The sequence below is a fragment of the Colletotrichum destructivum genome, chromosome 3 (genome assembly GCF_034447905.1).
Source record: "Colletotrichum destructivum chromosome 3, complete sequence".
Lineage (NCBI taxonomy): Eukaryota > Fungi > Ascomycota > Sordariomycetes > Glomerellales > Glomerellaceae > Colletotrichum > Colletotrichum destructivum.
The window spans coordinates 2,493,113-2,518,172 of NC_085898.1; the positions used below are offsets into that span (position 1 = coordinate 2,493,113).

Here is a 25,060-nt window from a genome sequence, read left to right on the forward strand (position 1 = left end):
TCGATAAGATAAGGCAAGTCAGAGGAGTGGCTGGTGCGCCAAACGACCGCGGCTAACCTCGGCATGGGCATCATCATGGCCTTGGACCATGAACGACACTTGGCCACGGACATCCGCTCTGTAGCTTTCCCAATCCTTCAAAACAAACATCCTGCGCTTCTGTGTCCTTGATATTCTTTCATTACACTCAATTGTATCTCAACATCTATCAACCGTTTGCGCGATCACGCCTAAAGCCCCCCGCGTCAGGCATCCACGATACCTCACTGATCCCTGTACTCTGACGTCTTTGCCCTTCTCGATAGCCATGGCGACTGCAATTGCTCGCGCCCGGGTGGCAGTGAAGCTCCCCGGACAGCTTCGCGCCTTCAGCTCTACCTCCAAGGTGGCTTCCGCTACTGGGGGTGTAAAGAGGCTGGGTGTCATCGGCGCCGGCCAGATGGTACGAGAGCTCGCGATCTGCATGTGAAAGTGTATCTGTCCCAGGACAGCTAGCTGACCGGGCTCCGATATAGGGACTCGGCATCGCTCTCGTGGCGGCCCAGAGAGCGCAAATCCCCGTAACGCTGGTCGACGCCAACAAGGCGGCCCTTGACAAGGGTTTGGCATTCGCCGGTGAGTTTCTGGAACCTGCTCGACGTCGCTACTGCTCGCTGACGGCCCGACAGAGAAGCTCCTCGCAAAAGACGTGTCCAAGTCGAGAATTTCTCAGGAACAGGCCGACCAGGCCCGTTCGCTCCTATCGCCGGCCACGTCTATCGATCAGCTGTCGGACGTGGACTTTGTGATTGAGGCCGTGCCCGAGATCCCCAACCTCAAGTTCGAGATATTTGCCAGGCTCGCCGAGGTTTGCCCCAAGCATGCCATCCTGGCTACCAACACATCATCCATCTCTATCACACGGATCGCGGCATCAACGACCAAGGACCCAACAGACACCTCAGCCAGTTCCCGGGTCGTCTCAACGCACTTCATGAACCCGGTCCCCGTCCAGAAGGGCGTGGAGATCATCAGCGGTCTGCAGACCAGCCAGGAGACGCTCGACAAGGCCGTTGCTTTCTGCAAGGCCATGGGAAAGATCACCTCCGTCTCGGCGGACTCTCCCGGGTTCCTCGCCAACCGCATCCTCATGCCCTACATCAACGAGGCCATCATCTGCCTGGAGACCGGCATCGGCGACAAGGAGTCCATCGACTCCATTATGAAGAACGGCACCAACGTGCCGATGGGCCCGCTGCAGCTTGCCGACTTTATCGGCCTGGACACGTGTCTCGCCATCATGAAGGTTCTTTACGAAGAGACTGGCGACTCCAAGTACCGGCCCAGTGTGCTGCTGCGCAAAATGGTCGATGCCGGCTGGCTGGGGAAGAAGAACGGGAAGGGTTTCTACGACTACTGAGGCAAGACCTCAAGGTGGATGAATGAAAATGTAGTTTTCAAGTGTGGTACTAGGGATGGGGGGGGGGGGGGGGGTTTGTCACAGGGTAGATTGTGTGAACAATGTACAACTGTCCATCTTCGGTCCATCAAGGTTCGAATGTATGGGTATGTGAAAATTATTTGATGCCATTTTTCCTGAACAAATGACTGAGTCTAGACGAACTCGTTTCATCGTCAAATGAAGCCAGGCAGCCCGAGTGAGTTACAAGATGTAGGAGACTGAGGTTAAAACAAGTAGGGGCAAAGAAAGCACTGAAAGAAGCTAAATATTTCTTCACGGCGATTAAGGGGCCGTCATCGTCTCCCCCTACCCAACAACCCGCCACGTTCATCGTTCGCAAATTAGTGGAAGGCGTCGACATACGTCCAACAGGGTTGATAAAAAGCTATGCGGCACAATAGGCCTCTTGTTCGAAGTTGGGAGGCCAGCAATTATAGTCATGAGGAGTTGAAAATCGTAACAGACAATGGCAAATCAGCCACGCGGAGCTCAAGCATCACCGGCAGCCTCGAGCCGTCGTGTTTATACACTTCTGATAATTCTCAAGAGCAAGGTCTGCCAAAGAACGGGTTGAGACGTGTCGAGTCCCAGCCTACTCCCACCTCAAAACTGAACGCCCAGCTCTCAAATTTTGGCCATCACAGAGGGGGATGCGCAAAGCGGGCTCCCACGGCCGGGTAGAGTCTAATGTCCAAGTCCAGGAAACACTCTACCAGAGAATCACTCGCGACGTAGACAACCTACTTCAAGCACACGACGACGGGATATCTACCAAAAGAAAGAGGCGGAGGGTTCGGGGCCTTCGCATGCCCGTACGTACACCCATATGGCCCTCTGGCCGTCCGTCGTCCACAAAAGGGCACCGGTGATTCAGGGGACGGGGTCGGCCTCGGCGAGACGAGCTCTTTGTCCCGCGCATTACCACCTACAGCAACAGGCTTACAGAGGAAGCTGAGGGGGGGACTAGGTCCGGGTGGCCAAGTGAGCCTCGCCATGGCGTATATTGTACATCACGACATTTATCACCACAAAATCGTCAGAGGAACGGGAGATTTGATGCTACTCGGCCGCTCACTGGATGTGGGAGTTCTTCCCACCATTGCCACGTTAGGTCGTCTTCATGTTTGCAGAAAAGGGGGGGCGAGGGGTCTCGAAGCCCGCCGTGCTCGATATTCAATGGACGTCAAGTCCTCCTGACTAGAGAACAGACGATGTCGTCACTACCCCTTGAGGATTCGTCCGAACAAGCCGTTCTGGACCGATCTTTTTCGTCTCAAGCGCAACGGCAGTTCTTCACGGACGCCCGCACGGAGTTTTCATTTTTTTTCCCCGGCTTTCTTTCTCTTGCCAACCACTCCCACCTATTGGGTGCGTGGATGGGCAAATTGAAAACACCAAGCGAGAATGGACGAGTCTGGAGCCCTGTAGCGATGTATCCCGCCACTCGAACGGTGTGGATGATATGCCACGGAGTAATAGAGTGCGTGTTTCTCCACGATCGACGCTCTTGGTTTGCTTCATGCGTGGGACTTGGGCATTACCCAGCGGGGAGGGCCAGCACCGGTTCAGCGAAGCCCACGTACCCGTTTCCGTGGTGGTCCACCAAGGTGTCCGGCATGTTTCTCTTGAGCGGACCAGCATTGCTGCTGCCTGGGACGCGGCATATTTGGCTCTGAGGGGCAATATATCGGACACCCGGGGCACGGAATCGAAACGGCAACGACGCCCTCGGTTTTTCAGTCCCAAAACGCGTGGCTCACGGAGAGAGGGAGGAGGGGAAGGAGGGGATGGGAGACATGGCAGCCCGAACCGAGACTCACCGGGCGGATGCCCCAATTCGGAGCGAGCAGCAATGCTGTGGGTTGGACGAAACTGAGAATGGCCGCGGCAGTGAATGGGGCTGGCTGCTGCTAAATGCCTCCCACGAACTACGTGCCGCGTGCCCAAGAAGACGGCGGGCTCCCGCGAACGGCCGGATCCCACGCTGGCCGAGGGGATAGGTCGCGAGGCCCGTATTATCAGACCTGGCCGCTCAAACCGCCCAACTTGGTCGAGGAGATTGACCGGCCGCACTTCGATCTCAATCCCTCCCTAGGAAGGCCACCCGTCCATCAGCGATCGATCATCGTCAAACAGAACGCGCGGGCCGGACAAACAACGGAATGCCGGAACGGTGGCGTGAAGAGGTTTCCTCATCCGGCATTTCCATGACGTGAAACAAGGCGTGCGGGGATGCGCAGGCTGGTCTGAGGCGACCACCAAGAGATGAATGCGCCAGATACGCGGGACATGCGTATGTCTGCAACACTGTGGAGGGAGAGCGATAGGGAGGCCTCTACGGTCAAACGTTGCGAGAAACAACGGCTTTTCTAATGGTTGGTGGATTTCAAGAAGGCGGTGATTGTTTGGCTCAGGTTAACGACGAGCCCACCACGCTACTACAGTGAAAGCGAGACGAGGAGGCGAGTTCTGTTCCCAGGCAGAGCCTTGGGTTCGATGTCTAGTCTGGCAAGGAGTCTGCTGCCAGTTGCGGGCGCGAGCGAGTCCCCGTCCAGATGCAGTTGAAAGCTGTCAAGTGTCTCGGGGGGCCGCGTGCGACAAGAGCAAGGCCAGGCACTCGGGACTGTCCCTCCTTGACGACCAACAGGCAGGAAGCCGAGACCAACGCATGGAGCGCTCTTGGATATATCGAGGTTTCGAGGTCCGTATAACCCAGGCCAAGGTGCCTCAACCAAAGCGGTTCGTAAAGCGTAAAGCGGCGGCGGGCGACGATTGTCCCTGCCGACCATGCTGTCGGGGGTTCGCTGTAGGTTGCCGCCTGCAGGTGACAGGCAGCCCGACAACAGATGGAGAAACGAGGGCCGTGGGAGGTGGTGCCGCGGATACCGAGTGTGACACGAGGAGATAGGAGCGGGCTGACAGACGGACGAGCGATCAAGGGCACGTGGCACTCGTCTCGATGGTCGCTTCCATGATGGCCCATGGATGGACTGCGCAACAGGCGGGGGGGGGGGGGGATGAACCGGGCTGAGCTGTCTACAACCCGCGGGACCCCTACGAAAGGATATATAATTAGCCCAGTGATGCTATTTCGAACAATGGCATGGCACAGCGTGGTCCGGCATGACCTGATCTGGTAGGTATGGGGGGTTGATGGGCAAGGATGTCGGAGTGGACTGGAATTGGAGAAGCGGATGATGTGAGTGAGCGATGCGAGTGATGCGAATGAAGCGGCAGGATGATGGGACGGATTGCGACGGGATGGGGGAGAGTTCGTTGTGCGGGTTTGGGATGGACGGGAATGCCGTCGTGGCACGCGTCGTGTTGGTGTGGTGTGGTGTGGTGTGGTTGGTGTGTGTGTGTGGTCCTTCAGGAACGGCAGTCGTCTTCAGACGTTAGTCGTCTCATGTCAGCCTCGACAACCCGGTTGCAAGTAAGTACAAGGCCAACTCGACTAACCAAGAGACCAAGAAAGTGGTATGCTCCCAAGGCTTAGACTTCCTTTCTTCTACATAAGCACAAGGCAGAACACCTAGAGAGTGTCAATGCCATGGGCGTGCTAAGAGCTTGGCCATGATGTCCTACTTGGGTACGTAGCAGTGGTTATCGTATGGCATGATGTCTCGCCATGGACGGAAGGACGATATACACGTGTAAGGCGAGCCCAGATACGCGCCTTGCCATGCATGTCGTGATCCCAGACGGCCACGACTCATAATTGTGTGTGTTAAGACGTGCTAAAAGCGGCTCTAACGCGCCTTTGCCGAAGCCAACTCGGCTGGGCAGCTGGGGAAGGCATGACCTCAGGCGCTATCCTGTGCTCAGTGTGCGTGCAGTGCAGTGCGGTGGGGTGACAGTTGGGCGTCTGGAATTTTAGCTCGGCTCAATTATTGCACCCCCCCACACCACCACCACAACCCCCCAACAAGTTCCCGCCAGGCACCAGGCACACTGCAGCAAACAGGCCAACAGCGGGGTGGGGGGCGGCGACCACACTGCGATTGTAGCCAGGGCAAAGCCGCGGCGGGCCCGGGGGCGTCTCAGGAAGCATGGTGGACTCCGTACTCCATACACCGCACACCGAAGAAGGCACGGAACCTGGGGGGCGGACTTGGACACGCTAAGATTGAGCAGGGCAGTCGGGTGGGCGAAGTGGGCGTTGGCGGGTTCGGCGGAGCAAAGGCCCGCGGAGACGGACTATTTTATTTTGATTAATTTGTTTTTCTGCTCTGTTTCGTCGTCTCTTTCTTTTTCGTCTCGTAGGTTCTTATTCGGCCACCCAAAATAAATAAAAATAAGAATAACAAAACCAAAAACACCGGGGATTGGTGGGGTGAATTGCTTGTGTATCCAGGTTGAAGCAACAGTTACATCTCGCTTGCTGCAAGGAGCCATAGGCCCGCGGGAAGGAATTCGAGGGCCCTAGGTACTGTAAGGGTACATAGGTACAGATAGATGCTACGTTATGACACGCATAATAGACATCGACACACGCCAATGCACGTTGCGGAGGGGAAGAATGGCGGCAAAAAGAAAAGAAAAAATGAAAAGGGAAAAAATTATCCGGCACTGGTGTGAACTCGGACCATGGTAGATGGAGCCCAACGCCCAAATACCGGCGGCCGGCAGCTTTCCTTGTGTCCCGCGGGCCTGGGCTTGCCTGGCCTGGCAGTTCCAATGGCAAGCATTGTTCGCGCCTCGTTTCGTTCGTCGTGGTACCCGCAAAAAAGAAATCTCTAGACCGTCATCGAGCCCGTCCCCTTATGTGACAGGTATTGATTGGTATCCGTACAGCAGGCTGATCTTTCGCTGAGACGGGCATTACCACAGTACTATTACCACACCTTTCCCGAGATCCGTCATCAAACCCACGACGCAGTCCTATTATCTCTCTCCTTTGAGGTCCTTGGGGGAAATCACTCTGTTTCCAGGGTCTCAGTTACCGACCGGGTGCACCTACGGACGCTTACAATGATACGGATGCCATCAACCTCTCCGGCATAGGCCGGCCAGCAAATGGCTTAGACCATTATGTCTTGCTGCAACTTGCACGCAAAGTATCCGTGACCCTGGATATCCGCCTCCACTGCCTCCCCGGCCCCCGTCAACTTCGGCCTTCAAGTCCTCGACTCGGCGATCTCCACCCGCTGTGGGGAGCCCCGATGAGCCTAGCGAGGTCTATTTCGTTCTTTTCCAAATACCGACTCTCTCGTCAACCCACACCCACCACGACCACCTTGGTGTCAGTCCGTATCGACAGGGCCGGGAGGGGCTTCATCTGCCAGCGCTGTTTTTCAGGGGTCGTGTTTGGTGGCTGGCCTCCTTCTCCGCCCTGCCATTACTGTCAGCCGACCAGCACCTGAATCGCCGCGCATGGCAATCGTCGAGAAGAAGGTTTAGCCCAAGCCTCTTCAGTAAATGACCAGTGCCCATGATGGTAGATTGACGAGACAATACAGCGCCGTATTGCAGTGAAGCTGACAGGACCCGCACCCGCGCCCTAGGCGCCCGAGTCGACTCTGTCCGCCCATAGTCGCATTCTTGCCCCCCCCCCCCCCCCCTTGCTCGCCCGGATCGACTCGACTCAAATTGTCGTGATTGACTCCGGCTTCTCGACGACAAGTCATCAGACAGAGTGGGACGGGCGGTACAGGGCAGGACGAAATGAGACGAGACCCAAGCCGGCGCCCAATCTTTGTCCATTCCGAACCCGCCGAGCAGTCATCGTCGTCGTTGTCGTCCTCCTCCTCCTCCTCCGCCTCCACTTCCACCTCCTCCTTCTCACCGTCAACGTCACGATCAAGCGGATAGCCTCGCAGGACAGGGCCCGGCGGACGGGAAGCTAGCAACGTCGCGAACCCGAGACATCCACAGGCTGTTCCCGTCCGCCCGTGGTGGGTGGCCCAGGTCGATAAGGTATGCAGTTAGCAGTGTCTCACCCGGAAGCCAAGGTGGCTTTGTTTTCCCCTCGTCACGATATGGTTATTAGTCGGACGGGTGTTTATATGAGCCCGCTGATGTACTTCATTTGAGAGCTAGATTGCGTTAGAAACAGGTGATGTACTGTGTACGTAGCAAAACTGAGGGGAAGGGGGGGGGGGGTCGTTGGCAGGCAATTTGATGAAAAACAATAAGAGTAGGGCGGAGAGAAAGGGCTTGCTGCAGAGGGCTGGCCGTCAAGGTGGCAATGTCCATCGCCGGTTCGTCCGTCGTGGTCACTGGTGTTCGCAGAAGGGAGAAGGCTTCTCGAAGCCGCCCAACTGGGATAATGCTCGTTCGCCGGGAAACTCGTAATTCCGTGTCCGAGGCCCTGGAAGGGTGTCCTGTCTAAGGTCCCAGGGCCCAAGCCTCAAGGGAGGGGAGGAGCAAGCCCCCCAACTGGACCGGCCACCTGGAAACTTTGAAGACATGGGATGCCTGCTCACCTCTCGGATGCCACCTTACCTAATATCGTCCGATCGGCGCCATCAATCTGGCTTCCCTAGGCAGGCAAGCAGGTGACAGGGGGGGGTCCCGCTCATTCCCTCCAATATTGCTGGCTGGATACAAAGTATGAGGAGGAGGGAAAGAGGGAAAGAGGTATGGATAATCGAATGGGCCCCACGTCCGAGATCCGGGACCCCCCTTTTGGTGAATAGGGACTCTCCAAAGAGCGCCTAAGCCCAATCCGATATATGCACGCGAAGTTCAAGCGGCCAATGCAGCCCCGGCACTGCCGCCCAAAAGTGCCCTCGGCGTTGCAACGGTGCCCGGGGGGTTCCAGCACGCGCGGTAGTTCAACTGTCCACCGAACGGGAGCAGGTTCGCCGACGACCGAGTACTACTCTGGTTGGTCCATCCCGGCGCTGTGGGTTGGGCGCGAGGAAGACAAGAAGAGAAGGGGAAAAGAGAGTGAGAAGGGGAAAATGGAAGTAACGGGCTTGTGGTAACGACCTTGTTTGCGGAGAATAACCTCTGATGAGTTCCAAGACACACGTCCCGTCTGGACTCTGCAGGTCCTTTGATGATTATCAGATCGCACCATCTCCGGATCCCGCCCACCTCAAGCTACCGGCAGACGTCTTCTGGTTCGATCTTTTTCGTCTGCCTGCCGGGCCCGCCTGCTTGGGTGCTCCATCCCATCTATGGCCAGACCGCCCAGCGCCCAGGCTCACCCGTCGAAGAAGGAGACGTCTTGGTCGTGGAAAAGGGATGAGACCGGGCCAATACGGACTACGTGCGGACATTTTGCGCCTCGACTCGACTCGTTGCAGTCCAGGAACAGGGCCCCTTCCGTAGTGGCCGATATCGCCATGCATGGCTGAATCTTCGCACGACAAGGAACCACCTTTCCACACTGCTTCGGTCATCACAGCAGAAACAACAGTGGCAGCTTGAGCTTTGCTGACCCCGAGCTCTCCCAGATTGTAAGCTCATTGTCAAGATACCCGCTCCCATGATGGTGCAGGGGCCATCTTTTGGAATTGCCTCATTTGGTTTGGCCTTTCTGTCCGAAACTCCACAACTCCGAGTCGCTGGTGTGGAACACGTTCACAACGTAATCCGCACACACCACACCGCAATTGCAAAACCTGCGCAGGTCTTGGCAGCCATGGACCAGCAGCGTTTCCGACTGTTAGAGCCCATGATGCTCATTTCGTCTTCGGCTTCCTTGACCCCACAGGCGCGTACACGGACGAGTCGGCGATGCTCGAGCAGTCTTCCGTTGCACGCGCCTCTCACGGAGATTTTTTTCATCATCACTATTCGCGTTGAAGACCTGTCGGGCTGCGGGCATCCAAACTACGGATACCGTCGGGACAAACCCACCGCCAATGCCATCGCCACGGGCATCGATTCAACAGAAGGGGAAAATATCACCCCTGCCCCCTTTGGCTTCCCTTCTGTTGGATTAAAAAATTGGGGAATTGGGATTCAGGTCCGGCACTCGAAAGGCTTGTCGGGGGGGAGGGGGTGCCTGTCCGCCCTTGCAGCCGCACCAACCAACCCGCTTGACCTGCTCGTCCCGTCACTGGTGTGACGAGCTACGCCGAGCGATAGGCCACCAACCCGTCCGCCACCTATGGACCGCTATAGTCGGCGTCGCACAATGTAGCAAGCTGGGCTTTTCATTGCTCGACCCCCCGGGAAACTTTGTGTCCCTCCCGGCTCGGGGACCAATAGGCCACCAAGCAACAACTCGCGGACTGCCAGCTGAAGAGAGGGCAACGATCCTTGACTGAACTCGACAAGCCTTCGCTGGCCAAACAGACACCACCAAGCCGCTTTCGCCTCTTGCAGTTTCTCACAAGATTTGGAACCTGGAATCTAGACCGAGCTCCCTATCGCCCACTGCCCATCGCATTCACAGGACCGGTGCCAAGCACGCGCGGGCGCAGGCGCGAATGTTGCCGCAATGCCATCGCAATGCAAACGCCGGCATGACAGCAGCGTTCATCCATTGCCTGCCTGCCCTTCAACTGCGAGCTCCACCAACCCTTCGCTTCTGGTCACCGTGGAGCCGCATGACTCTCTCTCTCTCTCTCTCTGGACTGTGTGACGAAGGTGAGCATTCGACATTGTCCCAAGGGCCCTTGGCCGGCCGGTCTTGGCTTCGAATGGCAGGAGATGGCAAGCCCGGCGCTGCTGCAACCCTCGAGTGTCTTCAGATCCTATTCATAGCCGCCCGAGGCCCACAGCGCCGGGAGTAGCGAGAAGGGGATTCGGGGACTGGCGAGAAATGGAGACGTTCCATGTCATCAAGGTGCCTCGCCCATGTCAGTCGTCAGTGGACTGCTGTCGGCGGAAGCGCACCTGCACTCTTGTCTCGAATCCTAGACGCGATACAACATCACCCACACCCACGCCCACGCCCACACCCGCAATCGTCTGATGAGCCTCAGCCCAGTTCCCACGTCCGTCCATCATCTGTCAATCTCCCGGTGGGCGGCCCTCCGACGATGCCTTCTTGTGTTTTGGTGGCACCAGGCTCACTCACGCACGCACCACGCGCGCATTCACATCCCAAGACCGCAGCCATTCTCGGCCGTCGCGGCTACCTGCTCATGGCTGCGGCTCTCCGTCGACCAACATAGACCACCACCACCATCTGCCCTCCACACAGGGCGGCGGTCGGTGGACTTGACGCTATTCCCTTTCCCGTGCGCACCAAATAAAGTAGCTGCAGGCAGGCGCAATGCGGGTGTCGAGGCCTACGATTCCCCCGAGGACATGCCGCGTCGTACCGGGGGAGGACGGACCCGAACGTTACGTTCAAGGTCCAAAGAGGCTGCAATCAGTCAGGTCAGCCAGCGGCGGGCGGCGTTCGCGTTGTTGCGACTTGACTGGCCGCCGCCGCCGCATCATCCCGGGAGTGTGGCTGCTTGTCATCCTTCGTCCTCGTCCGCTTCCCGACTGCGGCCGCCGAACGGCTATGTTGGTTGGACTAAGAGTAAGAAAAAAAGGAGAAGAAAAAAACCCAAAAACCAGTATAAGCAGTTTGTCGTGGGCTGCACCATTGATGTCTGCATATCAGATCACACACGCGCGCGCGCTCAACACACTTGCAGGCACATACATACACACACACGTACACAAAAAAACTCCCTGCTTTGCAGATCGCAAAAGGTCAGACAAACGTCTTGCGTGTGCGTGTTGATCCTGCCTCCTGTCTCCAGTACGGGCGTACAGACCGACTGCCGTTCCTGACCCTGCCCTGCTTTCCGGGTCGCGTCCGCTCTCCATTGACGTCGTTGCCTTCCCCCTGCTAGCGTACTGTATTTCAGGATGCTTCCGTTTGGTGTCGGTTCCAATTGCCGCATCCACCTCTCCTGCCACGGGACTGGGAGCCTCCCCCCCCCCCCAAGAGACATACGGCCGGGTCGAGGCTCGCTCAAGTGACGAGATTGAGGAGAGTATACACCCTCTGACAAGGCGACGCAATGGGCAATGCGCCTGCAATCCCGAGCAGAGTGAGACATGCCAGGTGGGAAAATGGTCCCGCCTCGCTGGATCAAGGCGGGTTGGAGATTTGCCAAGGCCTGCTGGGATTTGACCACAGGCGACACACGCAGGTACGAGAACACCGTAGGCAGTGTAGGCGGGGTGGTGTGTGTACGCGTGCGTGTGTGCGTGTGTGCGTGTGTGCGTGTGTGCAGTGTGTGTCGGACGCTCCCCGGGGGAAGGTGAGGCCTGTTTGAGGGCAGGTTGTAACGAAGAGATTCACGCGCGCGGGCAAGTTTGGACGAAGTGCTCGCCGCTTTGGGCCCCACGGTTGCCGCGCTGTCGGAACCTCTTGGAGGATGAGCCCATTTGATGGATCTCTTCTTTCCCCGTTTTGACTGGCTGCGATTCGGAGATCTCTGGGAAGGGCCTGGCAACGCTCCCCCTCTGCAGGGCTTTGTGTCATGTTAATAAACGAACGGGGCGCCGGTAGATTTGGGCGGTGTTTTTGTGTGTGTGTGTGTGTGTGTGTGTCTGAGGGAAGTTCTATCCATCCCTTGTTCCTCGATTCAGCTACCCGGGATCGCCTATGTAACGGGTCTTCGGGAAGTCCGCGAAGGACTGTCGCGGCGACTGGCGAGGTGGGAGCGGGTGTGGCTTGCCCAATCGTGTATTTGCACATCGCGGTCAAAGGGAGTCAAGTGAGTGATTTGCTCGATGACAACGATCAACCTCGGTCTCCCTGTTCCCAACCACGTACGTCTCTCTGCCTCCTCACTGAGCAAAGCCAGAGCAAGCAAGCGAGAAAGAAAGAAGAAGGGAAAGAAAAAAGAAGGAAAAAACTTGCATTGAACCGGCCCATCCTCCCAACGTCTCATAGATGGGCCTGATGGTCCCCCCGAATGAGCCTGATACCTGTCGCTCATCACCCGTTCGTTCCTCTCATCTTCGGGGATCAACGCAGGCATGTCACCAGGTTCCCGCGCGGCGCACACGATGGGCAAAGTTTCGGAAACGCGCGCGCAGATTGGCCGGTCCTGTCGTCTGTTTGTCAGCGTCATGCTGTTGTCTGTTGGTTGTCCTGGGCCGGCGGTCGCGGAAATGATTCCCACCTTAATCCTGCGCGTCGAAATGAGAGGGGAAGGGAGGGTGGAATTTCGGGTCGCCGCACGACGGGGGGGGGGCCACCATTTGCCAGTCCGCGTTTGGTGGGTTTTGGCCCTGTTGCCGCCTGGTTGGTGCTGCGTCCCGATGACGAGGGGATACTCGGTTGGAAAACTGACAGGCGAGGGAGAGGGAGAATCCGAGGGCAGGAAGAACGAAGGAAAACGGGACCGGTCATTGTCGTCATCGTCCAAGAGAGAAGGAAAGAAGAACGAAAAAGCAACCGAGAAGCGGGCTTCGTGCAACGGATGCTACCCTCGGCGGGTGTATGTCCTGGGACGAACAACAACAACAACAATGACAACTACAACAACCACCACCCCTTACCCACCTTTCTCCTGGCCTCTCACAGCTTCGCTTTGAGCTGGTCCTGGATGTAAATCTAGACAATTTACCAAGACCTTCCACCTCACCACCCTGAGCCTCAAGGAAGGTCGGGCAGAGCCGTCGCGTCGTGTCTTGCCTCGCCCTGCCTTGGGGCCATCCTTACATTACAGACGTTCTACACGCACGGTACCGGGCTGTGCTGTGTATGGTACTGCTCTCTGACTAGTATGTGTGTGCGCAGCCAGCGTCATCCAGACGTGACAGGACGCCTCGTGGGCCGACCCTCGCTTATTGCGCCGCGTACAGACCTGTCTCGTCTTGTGATGTCTCTGTGCATGTCTGGGGGAGGGGACAAGAGTGTCTTTGATCCATCCCCCCCCCCCCCCTCGACGCAATTGCCGTCGCATCGCATCACCGCCCAGTAAGTGATTTGATGTACCGATATGCGAGTGTGTGTGAGAGAGTGAGAGTGAGAAAGTGATCTATGGTGCTTACCCGTTTACCCCTGGATGAAGATGAACGAGGGGGATGGTATCCATTATTTGCGATTTGCCCTCTCGCTCTCGACCCGCCCCAACAGCAAACCGGCGGCCGGGTTGCAAGTCCAACTCGCAAGACGACCCCGGCAGACGATGAAACCGCGGTCCATCTCCCCTGTCCCCATCGGAGAGAAGGGCGATGGGATGGGATGCCAGATGGAAGCCTTCTACGGCCAAATCTGAGCACGGACATTTGGGCTGTCTGCAGTGCAGCGCAGTGAGGTGCATTGCGGTTCAGCGCAGACAGCAAGCAGCAGGGCGCATCTACTGGCACGCCCTCCCCTCCCAAACCAACCCCCCTCAGCCGTCTCTGTTGTCTTTGGGGGTTCCATACCTATGTATGTATGCGTGTGCGTGATGTCGTCGCGCGAGACGTGATGTAAGTAAAGCAACGAACGTCCCTGGTTCGTCGTCGAACCATCCTGCCCGTGTCCGTTTTCTTTCTCGGTCGGCCAGCCTCCTTGGTCCCGAGCCCTGTGGCCCGGCCGCGTCTCCACGACTTGGAGGTATGGTTTGATTCTGTACACGAAGATGAGGATGGACTGAAGACGTACAATACGATCCGTCTGGACACAGAAAAAAAAAAAAAGACCTGCTGGGACGTTAACGGTTCGCCCATGTCGTCATTCTCGGTCGGTGAATCACTCTGGCCGGGTGACTTGCAGATGGTCTTGCTCCCGCTCCCGCCAGAGACCGAGAGCCCCCGCCCGAGCCCGAGGCAAGGTGAGATCGAGATGGGAACCGGCACATGAGCAAAGGTCAAGCAGCCAGGTACCGAGACATCCAAGCCGGCGGGCGGACGAGTCGCACCGTGAACCACCCTGAGGAAGAAAGACATGAGATGACATGACATGGCATCGCGTCGCATGGCATGGCATCGCATCACATCGCGCTACTCTACTTAGGAAGGGTCGCAGCCATCACTTCAGCCTACGGCTCGTTCGGGCAGCTTTCCAACGTACCTATGCGATGTTGGTGGACGTACCCCCGTGGGTCATACGCCCATATCCCGTATACCCTACCCAGCACGCCCGTTGCAACGCTGCCCTTTTCTTAGTTCATGCCATCTCTGGTGCCTCTTCTAGTGTCCCCTCTCTCTCTCTCTCTCTCTCGTCTCAGGCCCCTCCGACTTTAGCCTCTCTAGCACTCTTCAGAATTCCCTGGGCCAAATCTTGTGTACGTAACGCAATACCCGTGTGATTCTTCTCTCTCTCTCTCTTTCTTTGTTTTTCTCTCTGTTTGGAGGACCGGGTGCCCCTTGCTCACGGCCCCCCGGCACCTGTCGTTCGCCGCCTCTCCACGCCCACACGGCATTGACGAGCGTGGCGCCTCTTCAGCCTGGCATAGATGAATCGACCAGGCTTCAACCAGTCTTGTCCTCCACGCCACTTTGATTTTTTTTGTTTTAATTTCTTTTTTTACTCTTCTATTTTCCCGTCCTGTCGCACGTGGGGAACATGCGTGGACGTCCCGAACGGACGAGGCCCACGCGGCCAGTCCTAAGTCTCAAGTCTCGACCCTAGGGGGAAGGGTCATAATTCCAATCTTTGCAAGTGCCGCGCTGTCAGAAGACGGAAGCGACAGCAGCCAATTTAAACACCGTCGGGAACAACGTGTCTGCCGTGGGTGTACGGAGTATGGATACACAAACTGCATAGGTACAGTACGGTTTTGGACCCCCTAGGCTCTTAGGGGGGAGGCGCTCCGTTCTCTGCGTCGCACAAACACGGGCACAAATATGGCCGTCGATCGCACGCCGCCTCGTTTCCCTTGGTGGCGGCGGACGGCTTCCGCCGCCAGAAGTGAGCTTAAAATGCGCCTCGGGTGCGGTGTCAGGTAAGATGAGGGGCAGGACGAACTTTGGAGTGCAAGACTGAGCGCGAGTTCCCCGGCCCAGTTTGACAAGAGAAACACTGCCGCCTACGACACCTGCGACTCTTGCGACACGGCACAATTCAAGGTACCGATGTGTCCAAGATTGGCGGTGGCTGCTGCTGTCGACCCCCCCTGGCGGACGTGGAGCCCGAAGCGTGAACATACTTTCTACGCTGTAGGGAGTAGTCGTCCCCGGTACCCTCTCCGGCTTCAAAGTCCTCTCACTCTTACTTTCATTTTCACTGTTACTCTCTATTGCCCTTGTCTCGTCCTATCTCTTGCGTGCCTCTTGACGCAACGTGCGCAACGTGCAGGAGAGACACATGCGCGTTCCTGTTCCTGCCCTCGTCTCAAACACAGCTGCTGTACACTACAGGACAGGCCCCAGATGCTAGCGCAAAATAGATAGGTAGACTAATCGTAATCGTGTACGTACTCTGTCTGTGGTGCAAGCATTCGTACACACGATCCCATTCCCACTCTCTCTCCCTCACCATTGCCTCGAGCAAGCGGACACAACTCGAGTGAGTGACGAGATTCCCCAGAGAAAAGGCAGTGTGCCGGGGGTCGGGAATCATCCGTCGTACCCATCGCCGTCCCCTGCCTTGCCTCGCTCTCCTCTTGTCTCCATACTCGTCGGCCCATTCCATCGACCGTCCTCGGAACGTCCCTGTCACCACTGGACCGATGCTGACGCCGTATCTCGCGAAAGCGTTCGCTTTCTCTCTCACCCTCATCCCTCCCGCTGCCTGCCCCTGCAACTGACACACTACCGCAACCCTTGCTCACTTCCCTCAGACTCTTTTTCTCTCTGTCCCCCCCCCCTTCCCCCCACCAACACCGATTCCCCGACCCTTGTTTTTCGCTGGCCAACTCAATAACTGCACACCGTACCCTCCCATCGCCTTCCTCCCACACCCTCCTTGGTGTTGGTAGTGAATGCACGAGTGCGAGAGACGGGACAGACAGGACACCCACCCCTCCCCTGATCGATGATCTTTGCCATTGGACGTGGCCTCGACCGACATTCTCGACAACGGTCATGCGTTCATCCGTGGAGTCGACACAGAGCTAATGTCACAGAGGCCCAATGGGCGGCATCCCGGTCTCCCAGCCGAGATGCTCTCTCGCTCCTTGATTTCTTTCTTCTCCGGGCAAGGCCTTGTTCTGGCCGTCTCGCGCGGGTGGGTTGACGTGTACGGCTGTCCTGTGCAATCCCGTTGGTTTTGGAAATCCGTCGATGCGACAGAGAGGAGAGAGAGAGGGAGGGATGCATACAACTACGTCCAGTATTCTAGGGTGCAATATGCCATGCCAATGTCAATGTCCAGTTGCTGTGCCTAGACCTGTGCCTGGACCTGTTCCTGAGCCCGGCTCTCTCTTTCTCTCTCTTGCGGCCGCTGCTCAGTGGACACACAAAAGAGGGAGGCCCCGTTCGGCCCTGTCTCACCCTCTGCAAACCCGCCCACCTGGTTCTAGACACTAACACCGTACACACTGCCGACTGATTCAGGGCGTCGACGCCAGGCCTGCCTCAGTACACCTCAGTTCCTAGGTCCCCGGTTTCTCCGCAGACAAGGTGACCCCGTCTCACCGCGATGGGCGACATCGTCCGTCCGCTCTTTTGCCGCACCCGCGCTGCAAGAAACCCGTCGTCTCAATCTGGAATCTTGCCGACACGGGCCAGGTCGCGCCATGCTGGGCTGGATGGACTGGGTTTCCAGGGCCATTCATGGCACATTGGCACCAGGCACACAACATTAGCCACTTCAGCCGAACATCTTAAGCCCATGGGCCCGGGTGTTATAGCTGTTACCATCGTCCGGTCCGTCTGTCACTCGCCTCGACTGGTTCCGCAGGGCTCTGCCCAGGCGATTTTCTCCTCTCTTTTCTTTTCGAACAGGGTGAGGAGGAGAAGGAGGAGAAGGAGGAGACGGGGACTTCGGTAGACAGAAATAACCACCACCCTGACCACATTTACACGCACAGGCACCAGATCAGATGCAAGTGGCTCCCCTCCTCCCCTCGGTCACCAGAGCTGGCAGAGCATCGCTGCTGTTGCTGCTGCTGCTGCTGAACGCCCCCCCCCCCGTCCAAACCCGTTATCCACATCCAAAATCCACACCCAATACCCACGTCCGTCCGCCTTCTCACTCACCACACACAAGCCGGGGGCCTAGGGCCTGTCGGTAGCAGCAGCAGCAGCAGCAGCAACGGCGGAGGCGGCGAAGGGCAAGCTCGATACCATGGCATGCCTACCCGCCTGGCATGGTATGGCATGGCACATGAGCTGCTGCTGCGGCTTTTCTCTCGAGTCGGCGAGAGCCTTAAACCATGCATCGGGTCCCCCTCCCCCTTCGACATTTCCTTCTCCACTGCGACTGTACAGAGTACCGAATACCTACCTATTGTACCCCCCCTAATCCAGCTCGTCTTCCTCGACACCACCGTTCAGGTACTGGGTACCCTCGACCCTCTCTCGTTGGGCGAGCGAGAGCCGTTGTCCCCATCGTGGGCGCCGCTGCCCGTCCTAGTCCTGCCCCTGGCCCTGCACCTCTTCCTTCTCCTCCTCCTGACGTCCGTCCAGTCCAGTCCGGATCCAGCCTCGACATTTCTCCGTGTGCATGGCACGTACCTTTCGGTATTAATTCCACCTCTGCCAAACCAAGGAGCAAGGGTTTCCCGACCAGGATGGCTTATTACAACCACGGGTATCCTTCAGACTCGCCATACACTACGATACATGACGGGGGCCTGTCAGTTCCAGGCCCAGCAACGCCTCCCAGTCGATCGACCCCGCCATACTATCAGCCGGCACACCCTCAAATTTATACAATATATGATCGATCCTGCCTCGTGGGACCTGGGGTAGCCAAGTCGTCCTTCCCTCTTTCATCAGCTTCTCTTCCTTTTCCCAAAACGACTTGACGCATCAAACCCATCATTATCACTCTACCTCTCTCTCTCTCTCTCTCTCTCCCCCTCTCTCTTTTTGATTAACTTGCTTGAGGACTTTATCTCGGGCCCCAACTCGAAAAAGGCCAAAAGACCTAGACCAAACGACCGTCAACCCGAGAGCTAGCTTTCTTGCCTGGCCCTCTTTCCCCGTCAATTCCTCCGAATCATTAACTTCGAGTGGTCCACTCCCCATATTGTCACTATCGCTTGCCCGTGTCGTACACTCCCGGTTCATCTATCAGATCACGATCAACCTTGATGCGCCCTTGTTCCCTCTGAAGTCGAAGTTGGACGTCAACACTCGCTTCGACAACGCCACTCCTCACTCAACTCAAACCCCCATCCGTCCTAGACCCAGCTATCCCAGGACCTCTCAGAGACCCGGATCGTCTCTGTGCCAGCACGGAACAAGATCACATCTCCCCAAAGCTGAACCACCCCCTTCTCCCTTCCCAATGCTTGTTACCAGGCAATTTGATACCACCGAGCAGAGCCACTGGTCCTACAGCAAGTTTGAGACTTCCCTTCAAAAGTCACCCGCTACACCTCCACGCATGTCGAACCAGTTCGAAGCCCCGTTGCCGACGCCTCCCGAGTGGCAGGGGCAGCAGTACTCATACCTGTCGGGTCCTGAGAACAACGTCTTCTCTCAGGCGTACGGAGCTGGGAATGAGACTTCGGAAGCCTCACAACCTCGCACTACAGCTGGCGCAACTGCACAAGTAGACACCCACACGAAGCAACAGCAACAAAACACCGGCCTGGATAGCCGCGGAGCATCAGACCCTCTCGGCCTTCGCCAGGTGAAGCAGCCCACACCGGAAGACGAGCCTGAGGACAGGCAACCGCAGCAGCAAAGAGAACAGCGACGGGGATCGCAACCCTCAGAGAAGACCGCCGAGGCGGCACTTCTGGAGAGTGCGCCCTTGACAGAGATGCAAAGCCAGACAATGTCCTCCAATTCGACCTCGTTGGCGGAGCAGGAGGCTGAGGCGGCCGCTGCAGCCCAGATGGATAACGACGAGGCGAACCTGAGCAAAGAGGACGACGACGATGTGCTGGACGATGATGACATGCTCGACGACGGCGACGGCACACCTCAGACTGCCGCAGAGCGTACGGCAGCGCGCAGGAAGATGAAGCGATTCCGGTGAGTGAACTCTTACCAAGACCACGACCATACTCTCAGAATGGGGATCCCGGGCACTAACATGAAAGGCAGTCTCACGCACCAGCAAACACGGTTCCTTATGAGCGAGTTCGCTAAGCAGCCGCACCCTGACGCCGCCCACCGAGAGCGTCTGTCTAGGGAGATTCCTGGGTTGAGCCCCCGCCAAGTTCAAGTCTGGTTCCAGAACCGGTGAGTTTGTTCCATGAGCCCAACCTGCCCGAGAGACGACAATAAACTGATCCTTGTCTTCCACTCTCTCCAGCCGAGCCAAGATCAAGCGTCTCACAGCCGACGACCGGGACCGCATGATCAAGATGCGCGCCGTCCCCGACGACTTTGACAACGTCCAAGCGCTTCACTCTCCCTACGGGGCCGTCCACGGCCTCAACACGCCGATGTCATCGCCCATGAACTTTGGAACGCAGTCGTACGCGGACCACATGATCCGGCCGCTGATGGTCGATGTCCGGAGGGCGGAGGGTGGCGACGAACACATGTCGTCCACTGGACTGAGTCCCGGGTTCGGTGGCATCGGGTTCACACCGCCAGGGGCCATGAGCAGCCCCGACATCTTGTCGCCCATGACGCCCAACTCGACCGGCGATCACCGCTACGGATACGGCAGCCACCTCTCGCCCATGGGCTCCGGCCCCCGGACGTCCAACCCCTTTGCGCGACAGGGCGCCCTCGAGAACTCAATGTCCATGCACCGCGGCCAGCCGAGCCGGCCTCTCCAGCCACTCCAGTTGAGGGAAACCATGTCCCGGTCGAGGTCGGACATCCAGTCCCCCCTCCGCTCCAGCATGTCGTGGAAGGGCGACGCCATCGACTACAACACTTACCACCACGGAGCCGGCGGGAGCCCTCAGCTCAGCGGGAGGCAACAGTCGGTCTACCAGCCCGAGCAGATGAGTGGCCCGTCGAGTAGCGGCCTGCCCTACGAGTCGAGCTCGTATTCCAGTAGGTCTCACGGTCCCTTGTCATACCGGCCCGACGCTGACCGCCACGCAGATAACGGCTCGCCTCCAGGCATGAACTACTCGAGCTTCCCGCAGGGGCCGCCGAGCCGCCTCCGCGGCCGCGCCTCGTCAGGTACCCTCGGCCTCGACCTCCGCAATCAGTACCGTCCCGTCGGCACGGTCCCGCCTCCCGGCCACGGGTCCGCCCCGCGCACCGCCTCGGCCCAGTTCGCCTCCTCATCCGCCTACACCTCAAGCTTCCCCTCGGCCCCGCTCACGGCGCCTGTCGACTTCTCCCTGCCGCGCACCCCCGGGCCCCGACCCGGCGGCGTCCAGGACTATTCTATGCCCCAGATGAGCGCGCCCATCGCCGCCCCCCACGACTTCTCGCATGCCTTCCACGCCAGCATGAGCTCCTCCAACTCGAGGACGCCCATGCGCGACACCTTTGGCGGCGGCGGCGGGCCGATGCCTCCGCATCACGAGAACCAGTCCACCAACAGCAGCGAGTATCACCAGCAACAGCAACAGCATCATCAGCAACGAGGAGGAGACAACTACGGACAGGACTTTGGCGCGCTCAAGAGGAAACGGAGCTACTCGGGCGGAGCGCCGGCGGGTCCGGGTCCCGCACCCGGGCCGCAGGCATATGGGAGCACGGCATGAAGATGAGAACCCCTGAGAAAGAGAAAGACAAAAACATATCCCGTTCAGGGACACACACACACACACACAAACACACATACGTACACACACTTGGGAAACATGGTCCAAAAGATACCCTGGAGCAATGCAAGGAAATGAAAGGGAGAAGGACAATTGGGGAGGCACATCTTTTCCCTCATCTAGGTTGATTGGTTTTTTTTTTCTCCTGGGAAGGGGGCGGCGGAAAATCTGCGTTTTGTTTTAGACTGGGCGAGCGCGCTGCTCAACGACACGACCTGCATCTGTCTTCACGGTCATCTATGTTTTTATCTTCTTGTTCATGTACCCGACGACAGTCTGGGGAAGGATCGGTTTAGTTCCGTCTCGTTTCTCTTCAAAACCTGCATATATTTTGTTTCTTCTGTATCACTTTGACATGGTTCTCATCTCAATAGAAATGGGAAACTTCTTCTTCCACCGGCTTTGTCTGCTCTCTGCTCTTCCTCTTTATGTGTGAGACCAAACAGCTTTAGGTTCGCGGCTGGTTCCATGTTCGGATAGAATACCCCTTGAACGTGTATGGGTGTTCCGTCGTCTACCTGCACAGTATTGAGCGTTCTTAGACTTGTAAGGAAGGGTTTTCAATTTTTTTATCCTGTTTGTTCTTCAAGACCATGAACCAAGGGGGGGGGGGGTCACATTCTCCCGCCGATGTGACACCGCATGGAGCCTCGAATTGACCCAACTTGATTGTACCGCTGTGGTACAAGTTCTTAGAGAAGGTCCGTCTCGCTTACGCCCTTGTGTTGTCATGTTGACACTTGGGACCAAGGCGAATGGAGGATGGGAGGGGGGTTACGGCGCGCACCTCCGTCGACCTCTCCTCCCTCATCCCCGTGGGGCCCCGGGGCCCCATGTACCGACGGGAACGGGGCCCCGGCCGAAAACGTGCATGCCCCGCGAACTGGTTGGTCTGCCCGTCCTCCTTGGCCTTCGCCGGCCTCAACTAAGTTCTCTAGGCAGTTGTGGACCGAAAAAAGGAGGGGGAAGGGGGGGCTGGGCGCTGAGGGCTGGTTCTCAGAGAAAGAGGAAGCGAGGAAGGGGGCATCTACCTCCTACCTGGGACTCGTCGCTTTTCCATGCCTCCTCGCTTGGGACGAACGGAACCGCAGTATTGCGTCCGCCCGGTCGCTGACTGCAGAGAGCGGCCGGGGGGTGCCCAAGCCGCCGAGGCCTGCATGAGGACGAAGAGGGGCGTTTCTCTGGGTAAACCGACTCTTCCTCTGTTCTTCTCCCCCCCCCAAGAAATCTTTTGGCACAATCAAAAGCTTGGTCAGTAGTTTTCCCGCGTTAAGGGTATTCTCCTCCACGGGTGTGTCGACGATGTCACGAAGCGGTGCGACGTCCCGCCTGAACAGGCAGAGAGCAGCACAACCGACTGGCTCTGCTGTCCGTCTGACGGGGGGTTTCGTCTGGCTTAAAGGGGGACGAAACCACTGCGGATAATGAGACCCGGTGTGTGGTTTTGTCCCCAGACATCAGCTCGCCATCGTTCGATGTGGCTTAGGCTGCTACCGAGAGGGCTGCCTGAAGGCCCCGTCGCCATTCCATCAGCCGTTGGCACTTTGGAACGTCCCAATCCCCCATAGCATCATTGCCCTCCCGCCTGAATGGCATGGAGACCAGTTCCCGGACGGGGGGAGGGGACACCTCCCGGCATCCATTAGGGGGGGGTCTCGCTGCATAACGCGTGCTAGTGACGTTTGGCTCGCATGTCGACAGAGCTCGGCCTCCTTCGGTGCGATGTCCTTCTGCCAAACATAACCACACACGAGACGAGGCAAAATGACGAATGTTGCTGGTTGGAGTTGACCGGCTACGAAAGCACGAGCCGACGACAACGCCAACTCGTCTAGGCTTGGCGCTGTCAAACCCTCGAGCAGAGACAAACTATGCCGTCTCTGTGGCACCACCTCCGAGAGACGCCCGGCGTCGTACAGATCCGCGTCCCCCAAATCGTGCACGAATCGCGGCCTCCGGCAACCGAGACCGCGTGGCCCTGGAGGCCTCAAGACACCACCAGCGTGGCACTTGCCACGCTCGTCTCGTTGAGCGAGTCTGGTGCACAGAGACAAGACGCCCCGCGGCGGGACAGGCCGCCGATGACGATATGGATGAGACCCCGTGAGACCTCTCGCGACAGTGGCCCGAGGTCTCTTAGTCTCGGCTGCGCTGAAGAACGTAGAAGATACGATCTGTGGTAGCCACGGTAGCTTCTCGTGGCATGCAATAGAACGGGGATTCACAGGCAAGAAGTGAGAAAAGAAAGAAAAGAAAAAAGCTTCTCCCATGTCTCCCGACTCGGCTCGTGACCTTCCAGCGTCGTACACGGATGCGCACCTTGCGCATAACATCTCTATATCGCAGCCGTCCCCGTCCCCGCGTAAAAGAGACGGCCTCGGGGGTAACGCTCGTGTCGACCCTCACTCCAGTTCCGAAGATGGGTAATGTCATGGGGAGCATGGCATTGAGCTTCCTCGCCGCTAACCACGAGAAAAGCCATCCATACAACCTTATGTCACCCATGAGAACATGGGCGGGTGGTAACGTGCATTGCGACCCCCAGATTCCCCTTGGTTGATGGGAGTGTAGGCTGGTCGTTATCCACAAGGGTCGACCAGATCAGCGAGCCAACACAACGTGACTGCAGACGCATGGTTGCTGTCGGCAGCGAGGATGGATGGTGAGGTGACAAGAGGGGCGAGGTGGACGGGAAAGCTTACCGAGGTGCCACAGGGAGGAAAGGAGCGGAGGGAAGCGCATGCATGAGGCCACGGCCGGAGTGAGAACCATTGCCCATGAGTAGCAAGGAGGGGCTGGCCCGCACGATGGCTGGACCAAGGCGACTAGTTCCCGCAGCGTCAGATCGAGCGAGTGTTGTTGTTCGCGGGCAACGCTTGGCTCGATGCGTCTATCCGGAGGAAGACGGCCGACGGCAGAGATGGCGGGTGCAATGGATGTGATAGGTGGAGCCGGACGACGAGAATTCCAGCCTCCACGCCCACGCCAACGCCCCCCGGGGGGTCTGAGGAGCGTCGTCCTGTGTCACGCGGGGTATGCAAGTAAGGGAGTATTGTGACCGCACACGTCGGTCTGAGGTCTTTTAATGACACCTTGGGACAGAATGCGCAGGCCTCATGGTGGTGATGGCCGGGACCATGGCCGTGGCCGTGACCGCCAGGTAGCCCTGCAGGAGGACGGTACTTCTCACGGAGTAAGTTGCCGAGAAGCCTGGCGGGAGCATTAGCGCACCCACCCTCCAGACTCCTGCCCTCGGCAGGGTAGTTAGTGTCCAAATCGAACCAATAACGGAAGCCGTCTCGTGTCGCGAGCTCCCGCTGACGGGAGGTAGAAGGGGAAGGGTACGGAGAGGAAATCGGGTTAGGGGTGGGAACCGGACAGGACACGACGTTGGTTAGTTCTCCCATCAGCGTGTGGGAAAACTCCGGCTGTTGGCAATATCTCTCCGAGAAGGTACCCCTGCTCGCATCGGCCCCAGCCCCGTGACGGGACGGCGGTGCTTGATCAGGTAGAAGGCGGACGGGGGGGAGGGGGAAGGGGGGGAACTTCTGCTACGGGGTGGGGGAAAGACTCTGTACCAACATGATCAGCTGCGCGTCGGCGGCAGGCGCGTTAAAGTGCGGTGCATGATGGTGGGTGGCTGACTACCCCACCTCGACGGGCCGGAATCTGGCTGAGATTTTGATGCTGCTGCTGAGATGCATTTTACCAGCTGGATGTGCAGGTAGAAAGGAAGTATGGATACTGGATAAGGTGAGGACGGAATGGGGAAGAAGGGGGAGAAGAGGTGTGGCATTATGCACAGACCATCGCCGCATCCTTAATTCCAACGTCTCGACTTGGTCTCTCCTTCCGAACCAAACAGTACCTATCTTCAGCGAGTCCCGAAAAGTCGCCAGGGACTCGCTTATGATGTTTTATAAGGTCCCAGTAGGCATCTAACTAAACCGTTCCCTTGCTGTTTGCCCTAAACTTACTC

General features: G+C 57.8%; 9 protein-coding genes across 9 annotated transcripts; 4 read left to right on the plus strand and 5 right to left on the minus strand.

Annotated features, from left to right (window-relative positions):
• Positions 1-57: 57 nt before the first annotated feature.
• Positions 58-1,460, plus strand: CDEST_04840 (Putative 3-hydroxyacyl-CoA dehydrogenase, 6-phosphogluconate dehydrogenase-like domain superfamily). Its single transcript, XM_062920999.1, has 3 exons — positions 58-442; positions 516-615; positions 669-1,460. The coding sequence occupies exons 1-3, from the start codon at positions 308-310 to the stop codon at positions 1,397-1,399; spliced, it is 966 nt and encodes a 321-aa protein (XP_062777050.1). The 5' UTR covers positions 58-307; the 3' UTR covers positions 1,400-1,460.
• On the minus strand, positions 1,448-1,805 carry CDEST_04841 (uncharacterized protein). The gene is made up of 2 exons (XM_062921000.1): positions 1,507-1,805; position 1,448 (listed from the first exon to the last, which is right to left on the minus strand). The coding sequence occupies exon 1, from the start codon at positions 1,800-1,802 to the stop codon at positions 1,557-1,559; it is 246 nt and encodes an 81-aa protein (XP_062777051.1). The 5' UTR covers positions 1,803-1,805; the 3' UTR covers position 1,448; positions 1,507-1,556.
• Positions 1,806-3,342: 1,537 nt separating this feature from the next.
• CDEST_04842 (uncharacterized protein) lies at positions 3,343-5,580 on the minus strand. Its single transcript, XM_062921001.1, has one exon. The coding sequence runs from the start codon at positions 4,422-4,424 to the stop codon at positions 3,942-3,944; it is 483 nt and encodes a 160-aa protein (XP_062777052.1). The 5' UTR covers positions 4,425-5,580; the 3' UTR covers positions 3,343-3,941.
• Positions 5,581-8,876: 3,296 nt separating this feature from the next.
• On the plus strand, positions 8,877-10,131 carry CDEST_04843 (uncharacterized protein; the record flags this gene model as incomplete). Its single annotated transcript, XM_062921002.1, has 2 exons — positions 8,877-9,455; positions 9,733-10,131. 2 exons carry the CDS (start codon positions 8,877-8,879, stop codon positions 10,129-10,131), a joined length of 978 nt encoding a protein of 325 aa, XP_062777053.1.
• A 792-nt stretch (positions 10,132-10,923) lies between these two features.
• On the minus strand, positions 10,924-12,761 carry CDEST_04844 (uncharacterized protein). The gene is made up of 2 exons (XM_062921003.1): positions 12,475-12,761; positions 10,924-12,399 (listed from the first exon to the last, which is right to left on the minus strand). The coding sequence occupies exon 2, from the start codon at positions 12,042-12,044 to the stop codon at positions 11,433-11,435; it is 612 nt and encodes a 203-aa protein (XP_062777054.1). The 5' UTR covers positions 12,045-12,399; positions 12,475-12,761; the 3' UTR covers positions 10,924-11,432.
• A 2,920-nt stretch (positions 12,762-15,681) lies between these two features.
• On the minus strand, positions 15,682-16,311 carry CDEST_04845 (uncharacterized protein; the record flags this gene model as incomplete). Its single annotated transcript, XM_062921004.1, has 1 exon — positions 15,682-16,311. The coding sequence occupies one exon, from the start codon at positions 16,309-16,311 to the stop codon at positions 15,682-15,684; it is 630 nt and encodes a 209-aa protein (XP_062777055.1).
• Positions 16,312-16,865: 554 nt separating this feature from the next.
• CDEST_04846 (uncharacterized protein) lies at positions 16,866-18,143 on the plus strand (the record flags this gene model as incomplete). Its single annotated transcript, XM_062921005.1, has 3 exons — positions 16,866-17,092; positions 17,264-17,403; positions 17,448-18,143. The coding sequence occupies 3 exons, from the start codon at positions 16,866-16,868 to the stop codon at positions 18,137-18,139; spliced, it is 1,059 nt and encodes a 352-aa protein (XP_062777056.1). The 3' UTR covers positions 18,140-18,143.
• Position 18,144: 1 nt separating this feature from the next.
• CDEST_04847 (Putative Homeobox domain-containing protein) lies at positions 18,145-21,477 on the plus strand. Its single transcript, XM_062921006.1, has 3 exons — positions 18,145-19,375; positions 19,448-19,585; positions 19,659-21,477. Exons 1-3 carry the CDS (start codon positions 18,681-18,683, stop codon positions 21,019-21,021), a joined length of 2,196 nt encoding a protein of 731 aa, XP_062777057.1. The 5' UTR covers positions 18,145-18,680; the 3' UTR covers positions 21,022-21,477.
• Positions 21,478-23,921: 2,444 nt separating this feature from the next.
• CDEST_04848 (uncharacterized protein) lies at positions 23,922-24,488 on the minus strand (the record flags this gene model as incomplete). The annotated part of the gene is made up of 1 exon (XM_062921007.1): positions 23,922-24,488. One exon carries the CDS (start codon positions 24,486-24,488, stop codon positions 23,922-23,924), a length of 567 nt encoding a protein of 188 aa, XP_062777058.1.
• Between the last annotated feature and the right edge of the window lie 572 nt (positions 24,489-25,060).

What these genes read in the sequence shown, in the direction of transcription:
- CDEST_04841 (XM_062921000.1), bottom strand. Translation starts at nt 1,802, where the DNA reads ATGTCGACGCCTTCCACTAATTTGCGAACGATGAACGTGGCGGGTTGT.
- CDEST_04844 (XM_062921003.1), bottom strand. Translation starts at nt 12,044, where the DNA reads ATGTGCAAATACACGATTGGGCAAGCCACACCCGCTCCCACCTCGCCA.
- CDEST_04847 (XM_062921006.1), top strand. Translation starts at nt 18,681, where the DNA reads ATGCTTGTTACCAGGCAATTTGATACCACCGAGCAGAGCCACTGGTCC. An exon ending in AGGAAGATGAAGCGATTCCG is followed by an intron (nt 19,376 to 19,447) that starts GTGAGTGAACTC and finishes CATGAAAGGCAG; the next exon opens with TCTCACGCACCAGCAAACAC. An exon ending in CAAGTCTGGTTCCAGAACCG is followed by an intron (nt 19,586 to 19,658) that starts GTGAGTTTGTTC and finishes CACTCTCTCCAG; the next exon opens with CCGAGCCAAGATCAAGCGTC.
- CDEST_04840 (XM_062920999.1), top strand. Translation starts at nt 308, where the DNA reads ATGGCGACTGCAATTGCTCGCGCCCGGGTGGCAGTGAAGCTCCCCGGA. An exon ending in TCATCGGCGCCGGCCAGATG is followed by an intron (nt 443 to 515) that starts GTACGAGAGCTC and finishes GCTCCGATATAG; the next exon opens with GGACTCGGCATCGCTCTCGT. An exon ending in CAAGGGTTTGGCATTCGCCG is followed by an intron (nt 616 to 668) that starts GTGAGTTTCTGG and finishes ACGGCCCGACAG; the next exon opens with AGAAGCTCCTCGCAAAAGAC.
- CDEST_04842 (XM_062921001.1), bottom strand. Translation starts at nt 4,424, where the DNA reads ATGGGCCATCATGGAAGCGACCATCGAGACGAGTGCCACGTGCCCTTG.